The 8,808-nt window shown below is 25.6% G+C and overlaps 1 protein-coding gene across 1 annotated transcript in view; it reads left to right on the top strand.

Annotated features, from left to right (window-relative positions):
- Window positions 1–5,796: 5,796 nt before the first annotated feature.
- LOC113557140 (carcinine transporter) overlaps window positions 5,797–8,808 on the top strand; it is a 46,635-nt gene continuing 43,623 nt past the window's right edge. Inside the window, exon 1 of the mRNA XM_026962471.1 lies at window positions 5,797–5,967. Within this exon, the coding sequence (XP_026818272.1) occupies window positions 5,944–5,967 (24 nt within the window). The 5' untranslated portion in view covers window positions 5,797–5,943. The remainder of the gene's footprint in view (window positions 5,968–8,808) is intronic.

The raw sequence follows: 8,808 nt of genomic DNA, 5'->3' as shown, positions 1-8,808 counted from the left end.
TTGCTTAGTGGCTAGTCGCTAGTACAGTAGTACCTAACAAACATTTGACTATCATTAGTTATTATAATTGGGAATTGGGATTTCGGAAAAAAATCCCAATGAAAATTTGTTAGGTATTCTGTTTTTCCATATGTTAGAAAAATATGAATTATTCTATTAATATTTTTTTTAAATCCTAGAAGTATGTGGAGTTTATAATTCCTATAGTGTATGACAATTGAATTTCGAAAAGATTTCAAGACAACTCGTGTTCCATGTACAATAACATAATATGATTATATATTATTTATATATGGAATAAAACTAAATGTGCAAAAATAAAAACTATAGTTAGTTATTAAAAAATATTTTTGTTGTATAAACTGTTTTATAATACCTACTTAGTACTTGTAAACTTACTTTCGAAATCAATGGGTATTTTAATAGATTGATGTTTTTTAGATACATTTTATTTTTTATTCCCTATGTCTTTAGAAAGTGTTTGTATGATTTTAAATAAAAAAGATAGGTAATCTTTAAAATTTAAATACTCGATGGTTTTTTTTATTTCACTAATAGTATGAAAAATATGTTATTAACATGTGGTCAGTATCTTTTATCTAATGATATAGGTTTTCACTTTAATTGGATATTTACAAAATAATCTATATTGTTACTTTAAATTATATTCGCTATATTTTTTTTTATTCAATTCTTTATCTGTGTTATCTTTTTTGATGTTTTGTATCGGCATTCATTAGAGACAATACGTATAGGCAGGTAGTCCTGAAATCGCGTGACTTCAATTCGAAACTAACTTTTATAGTCTAGTCCAATTAGATTATGTTTTATATACAACAAACTCTATAATAATAATATTTATGTACCTTTGATTGACGTGTGAACGATTAACAAAAAAGACTTCATAAACAGATCTTCTATTGATAAATATTTTAGATATAGCTATATTATTTACAATAATATAAAAGTCAGTACTTATTCAATTATTGTATTATTTTGTACTATTTAATATATAAGGTAGCGAGGAGTTAAATCGTTGATACGATGTCTAAATACAGTGTCTAATACACGATGTGGTTTTGAAATACCGTGTAATGTACCACACGCGGAGAAGGTAACTTTTTATAGGTATCTATAAGTTATTTTCAGCTCTATTTCGGGAAAAATCAAAATTATCTTTTGTCTCTAAGATAAACCGTAAAAAAATCATACATATTTAACTATAGTTCAACTACCTTACAGTAATATACTCCATCCGATCCGTAATTTTGAATTATATATTATTGTAATTTGTAATGCATTTAAATGTATGTAAATTATATTTAGGGTAATTTAATCATTTATTACTATATTATATTATTATATTAATATGAATAATATGTAATGGTTAGAAAATTGTTCTAACCTTTAATGTGTAGAATACATAAATAGACGGGAGGGGATTTTTTTAAACAACCGATAATTTATTATATACCTATAATACTAAAAACATCAATCATTCATCATAAATATTCGTATTTATATATTTTTTTATTACTTATCAGATATATTATAGTACTTTTTTCTCTGTTTAGAACCGACGACGACATGAGATCAGATTTCGCTACGCCATCGCGATATAGTACCTACTTAAATCTATTTATCATGAAAATAACATTTTTATATATTTTTATAGTTATTGTGTTTATTACAATATAACTAATTTGTTTAATTGCAGAAAAATAATGATAAGTAAACGTATTACTTATTTAATAAGGACTTGATTTGAAGTTATTAAGAGCTTTGATTAAGTCGCTTCTAACCCCCACCCTCTTATTTGCGCCAATGATAATAAACATTAACGTGGACCATTAATAATTTGTCGTTGACGATGCCAACTCCTCAAATGACCATGTATACTGTTTTACTGTTCTATTGGGCGTTATGCCCATTAAATAAATAAATAGATTATGGTACATAGAACTATGTACCTTTATGTAGCATTATGTACCTATTTGCATAATACAGTGGTATTTACAAGTGGTTGTTGAGAGGGGTGCTATAAAAAACTACTTAATACTAATTTATAATTTATTCTTTGAATAAGTAATTGAAAACTTTTTTTATTTTAATTAAATGACTTAGGTAGTAGTATAACAATTTATTATTATTTTTTTATTAAACATATAATAATATATAATATTAATAGCATATTTGTACTTTGTACATATTATTTGCCATCAATGGAAAGAATTGTGCTATAAACAGTAAATTTGTATTCCAGACCAGGGCCTTCACAAGGAGGGAGCTGATGGACCTTGAGTACAGGGGTCCGTTGAAATTTATTTGTAATTATTATAGTTTTATAAAAGGCCCGAACAAACATTTAGTGGGGGCCCTGTTCCAGGCTATAGATTATGATTTATTCACGTTTCTTACTTTTTCAGTCTGGCAAAGATTTTTAAAAAGATGGTATTTTTACCTGAGTTTAGTTACTTATAAAATAACTAAATAATATGTAATAAACTTATCATGTTTTTAATTTTTAAAACACTGGCACAACTTATAAAAGTACCTTGTATACATATATTTTATTTTTTTGATAAATATAATAAATAAAATAATACTTAAGCAAAATAAATCGTAAAAAGAATTTATTTTTTCACCTTATTTTATTCAATACCATAGTTTTAAGTAAAAAAAATATTTTAAAAATCTCTAAGACTAAAATAATATAAAAAATAAATTGTTAGTTTTTGTCCATATTTCAACCATACCAAATTTTAAATACCAATATGCAATATGCATATAACAATCTGTAATATAATGCCATCATTATACCAATAAGATCCGTAATTATTCAAATTTAATAATTGTTTTAATATAGATAAAATTCGAATATATATAGGTAATGTAAATAATGTGATAATTATTTTAAAATCGTATGCAAAACTGAAGACATAATAATAATTCGAAAGACGGTATTTCAATTTACACACAGAGTTCTGTGTAGAGACGTGAACACTGTAGACATTTTAAAAGTATTCAGAATCGTATTTTTATCAATAAAATTAAGACATATTGTTAGTTTAAACGGTAACTTTAATCATTAATTGGTAATCATATTTCATAACCACTTAACCATATGATAGATTAGTTCAATATTTTCAAATGTTCGATAGGTACATTATATTAAATCACACGGTTTGCGCAGAATATGGACAGGAATATTACAGTTGAATACTGCTTGAATTAATGATAATATTTAATAATTTGTACAATCTGTTTTTTTTTTCATTTTTATGTCTCATTATATATATGTATATATATTATATATACTATACATAATTTATTATAGTACTAATAATTAGGAAAATCACAAATATTTTTACGGCGTTGATATAGGCAAATAATATACATATTGTGAATTACAACAGAATGATGTTATATGTACTAATTAGCTATTTTCTTTTGTAGTGAAATCAATAATTATTGACTATTGTTAATTCCTCATACATGAAATAAAGGTGTTTTGAACATATTCATAAGACATTCCAAGAAATGTACACAAGTGGTTTATGTTTAATAGTTGTATTTTGATTATTTATTGTTCGGTATATGAAATAACAATAGGCAAATAGCAAACTGCAAACGATTAAACACTTACAAATTTGGTAATGTATTACTATATTAGGTATATTCTTATGTAATAATTAAAGCTAAATGTCAAACATCTTTATTTTAATTTAGTTTAAATCTAGTTTAATATTTTAATGAGATTGTGACTCCTAGTAAATAGAACTAATAGTAATAACTAATAACATAGTATATTATCATAGTTTATCCAATATGCAGCTACCTATTACATACGCTACTCAATTAACATGTTATATAATTAGCTGATTTATATACATTTTATTTAAGAATTTGTAATAAATTATGTTAACTGCTGTTTTTTATTTTTGTGCAGGTGAATATAATTTACATACCTAATCATAGGCGGAGCTAGGGGGCAGGGGGCTATAGGGGTTAAGTCCTCTTAAGTTTCCGATTAGCCCCCCAAATGTATACCCAAGTTATGAACTTAAAGCTTTGTATCACTATTCACAAAAATACTATTTGAAGGGCATAACAGTATTTTTGTATTTGTAGAAGTATTACAATATTATGCAATGCATTAATACATTTTAGTTTATTTGTTCATATCTGTATTGAAATATAATTAGTTACCACACGCTGAACGCTGGCTGATTTTTATTTTTATGTCTTAAGTGTTTTTACAATGCATAAATAAGATTATTTCTAACTAAATAGGAAGTTATTAATAATTATTTTAATTAAATAATTTGGGGCTTCCCCTCCTTTAACTCAATTTATCAAGCTTCGCCTTTGTAACCTAATATCATATTTCAATTGAATACAAAAGTTCCGCGACTTCGTTGCATTATATTTATTGATGTGTGTTATCGATCAAAAATTAATTTACTTAGGAACCAAAAGACGAACGGGAAATATTAGCGTATCACACGGGCTTTTGTATTTTAGAAATAACAATAATGGTTTCAACTAATAGTTTGCGTTAAAAGTTGTCACTCACTCGTTTGAAATAGATAGGAAAAGGATATGTTGTCTCTACTCGGAAACGTCAAGCAAATATTATATGTACATTAAATTAAATGAGACAATGCCGCCGCGTATATTGCAGAGTGCAGGTACCAAGTCGGAATAGATCGGAATCGAACGTGTTAAAACGGAACATGGCATGGCCGCATGGGGGCTATTCTTGAAATCATACAAATGGTATCCGTATACGGACGATTCGCATACTCGATTTCCGTATAAGGACGAAAAACGGTATTCTCGAGTTTTTATTTTCGCGTGTACGGAAATGTTTCTACGCGCACGGAAAACTTTCATGTAGTGACTACTGGATAAATCTATTATTGGTTTGTCTATATAACAATATAATTACAATAGTTCAGACGTTTCCAACACCGTGTAATTTTGATAAACGTTTAAACTATATACTATCTTATAAATTGCTAAGTTCTAAGTATTTCTTTCTGTAGGTTGAAGTGGTATGGAAACAAAAAATTAAGGTCAACGAAGACTATTGGGATGAGTATACGATAAGTAGTAAAAAATAAAAATTATATTTTACAAAGCCACTCATATCCCTTAAAATAAACCAGTTTTTCATAGCAAAAAAAAAAAATATTGGTTTTTTATACAATTATATAAATTATATTTACTGCTTAAATAGAAATAATTTTTTACTATAAAAAGTATTTTTAAAATAAACGGGTAATATCTAATAAAAATAAAACTACTTAGTATTTTATACTAATTATATAAGAAATCACAAGTTGATATTATATCACAAAATAATACATTATCTAAAATTCTAATATTAGTACAGAAATATGAAAAGTTAGTTCGAGGTCAGTCGATACCGAAAAAATGGTTAATGGTTGGATGGAACCACGACGAATTCAACATCATTATTTGTAACCAATAACTGAGTTCATCATTATTTATACACATTACGTCATTGGTGCTAAGCATAATACAAATAATACGCATATGAAGGGAAAATAGACAGTGTTGAGTTTAGATTCTTAAACAATATTCAATATCTAGTAGGAAAAAAGTTAAAAATTATTTTTTAATATTATAAAAAAAAAAATTCAAGCCAGTGACTAGCAAACTTAATAAAATGGTTTTTCGTGTCATCTATATGCAATTTATACTTAAACTTTAAATAAAATAAAAATATGTACGAGGTACGACTATAAAAAATTTTTATCTATACGAGTATACCTATAATAAATATTTTTTACAGTTTTATTATCACTATAGCATCGTTATTAGTTAAGTGTGGTTCACCACGCACTTCTTTGCGAGATTTTCAATTGTTTTTTTACTTTAGTGTTTTTATGAGTTGAAGATGACCTCTGACTACGGATGATACATTTCAAGCATTTCAAGGTAGGTACATAGTTTTTGCGGATAGTTATAGTGATTTTTAAAGTTGAATGTTTATCAGTTAGGTATTATTATGTATAGACATTAGGTATCTGCATAATATTATGTATACGTGCCGTGATCTAGCACCATACCACTCACCACAAGTATATTACTGTATAATACACCATACCTATGTATCTATGTAAATAATATTACATTTATTATTTAAATATAAAATGTGAAAATGTATAATACAATGTCTTTTCACATTATATATGGTAAAAATAAAATTAAAAAAATATTCGGTAGGCTTTGGAGGAGTGGTCCAATGTTTAACACATTAACACTGATAATTGCATAATGGGTCCACGTAACAGTGAGGCGCGTAGGTAGATCTAAGGACTATACAAGGTGTTCGATTTAAGTGTCTACATTTATTATTTTGAAAAGTTTTAAACTTTATTCAAATACTATTTTTACATAATTTGTTGTCATTGCAAAAACATTTTTTTAAGTTTTTTAATTTTATTAAATATGAATGGCAATAAATGTACATATTTATTTTCATATTCCGAAATAGAATAATTATCAGAGTATTTTAAAACAAAGAAATTAATTTTGAAGTTAATTAGTATTAAGTAATAACACTAATAACTAATAGGTACTAATAGGTAAGTTTAGATAAGCAGAGTAATGAACTAAAATTATGTAAAGTATTTCTGCTTGACGTGTACAATTTTAGTTTCGTGGATCCTTGTACATTACACCTAATTTGGCTTTAAAAATAAATAAATTGAATACAAAAATATTTTTTTCTTTTTAATTTTACAGATTACAGACTTAGGACTACCAGTATATAATATGTTAAAAATTATGGTTAGGAAATACTAAAAAACATAAAAAAATAAAATATTAAATAATTATTATAATAAAAATAATTAATCATTAATTTAATACATAATATGTATTTTATTGCAAGTTTTAAATGGTAAACTATTACTCTATTATTACAAAATACATGTTATTTTATAATTATAGTAAGTACATAACACATTTAAAAATACTTTAATATCAATAGCACTAGTTATTTGGAATTATAAGGCCATAATATGTTGGGAGGCTCTCCATATATATATAGGACATATAGGTATACCTATATTCCTAACGTAAAACGCCCATGCTTGGTATAGTGTAGTGTCTTAAAATTTGTACAATACCTAATAATGTAAAATGATTGTAATATATTTGAATGACATATTCAATAAAAAAAATCACTTTTTACAGTTTACTGAATACCAGTGAAAAAAAACTACACAATACATGCATCATTTCAAAAGCTGAAATGAAATGATGTTTAATCAATACGATTGAATAATAAAATGAGTATTCTTGGAAGTTCTGACACACCCATTCAAGCCATTACTTCACACTTATTAAAATCAATCAGAATTATGTTGGCAGTTGCATACGAGTTTATGCATTATACATATTATATATATTGAGTGGGCTATATCTCACTATTATTTTTGACATGGAAGTTAGAAAATTGACCTTTTTAAAATGTTCAATTTAGAATATAATATGTATAATATATATGTAGAGGTAGAATTGGTACATAAAACTTTTCGAGGTAATTTTTCTTGAAAAATGTCAACCGACAATTAAAAATAAGAAGAAAACATAAATACAATGTCTTTTGTAAATGTATATAGATAGGTATATATAGTACATACCTATATTAAACATAGAAATTAATAATTTACAGAAGGTAAAAAGTTCATAGTTCACTATGATTTATGGATGGCCCGACTGAACCTTTTGAATACGCTCGTAAGGTCAGTTTCAGTCAAGAATAAATATCTAATTTGTATATCCACCAATATTTTGTTATATCGGCACTTTAAAAGAACCTTTTGCGATTTTTACGTAGTGATGCAGCATAGTGATTAAAATTTTTGACCATAAAAGAATTCAACATTTTTATTTTTCCTATTCACTTTTATACTCACTATTCTTTAAAATAAATGTATTCTTTATCGTACATAATATTTAATTCTGTCTACAAAAAATATCATTTAAGTTGAAATTTAAATTTAATAAATGCATGAAAAAATAAATATCTACTTAACTACTAACCTATTAAAAATAATTATATTTTGAAAACAATTTTAATGAAATAGAATCCTGAATTTTGTTCATTTTTTAATTGGCACATTAAAAAAACTTCAATAAAAAACGTTAGTATAAAATATATATATTTGTTGACTTGATAAATATATGAATATAAGCATATATTATAGTGTTCATGTCAGTTTTTAAAACTTAATCTACTTTTTGAAAGTACAAATTGTAATATTATTATATAATATGTAATTATATAAAACCATGGTTTTTGATTATATCTTATAATAGGTTGTAAAAGAAAAAAATCTTAATTTTGTTACTCTACTGAATTTAGGAAATATATCTACTAAATGTACCAACATAAAAGCTGTTTTCCTTCTTTTCAGTTTTTTAAATGACCTTAGTAAAAAGACAATTTATTATACGAATATAGTGTCTATAGTTCACTAGTATGGCAGTTACTGAAGCTGTCGCGTCACTATTTTATTGTATTGATACTGTGTAGGTACCTACAGATAAATATTACGTCAATCGTCTCGATATTGACTATTATTGCGTGCACACCAATTGAAATGTTCCAGTTATATTGAGTACAATCAAACCCGTGATTGCTGCAGTGCATTGATATAATAGTCCGTGCGTGGTACCTAAACTGCGGAAACTTGAGCAAAAAATATTGTTTTCAAGGTTTACATGCTTATAAACATATATATATATACATATAATATATAATAATAT

The sequence above is a fragment of the Rhopalosiphum maidis genome, chromosome 3 (assembly GCF_003676215.2).
Source record: "Rhopalosiphum maidis isolate BTI-1 chromosome 3, ASM367621v3, whole genome shotgun sequence".
Taxonomy (NCBI): domain Eukaryota; kingdom Metazoa; phylum Arthropoda; class Insecta; order Hemiptera; family Aphididae; genus Rhopalosiphum; species Rhopalosiphum maidis.
Note: the sequence above shows the minus strand (reverse complement) of the source record. Positions and strands in the feature narration are given on the sequence as shown.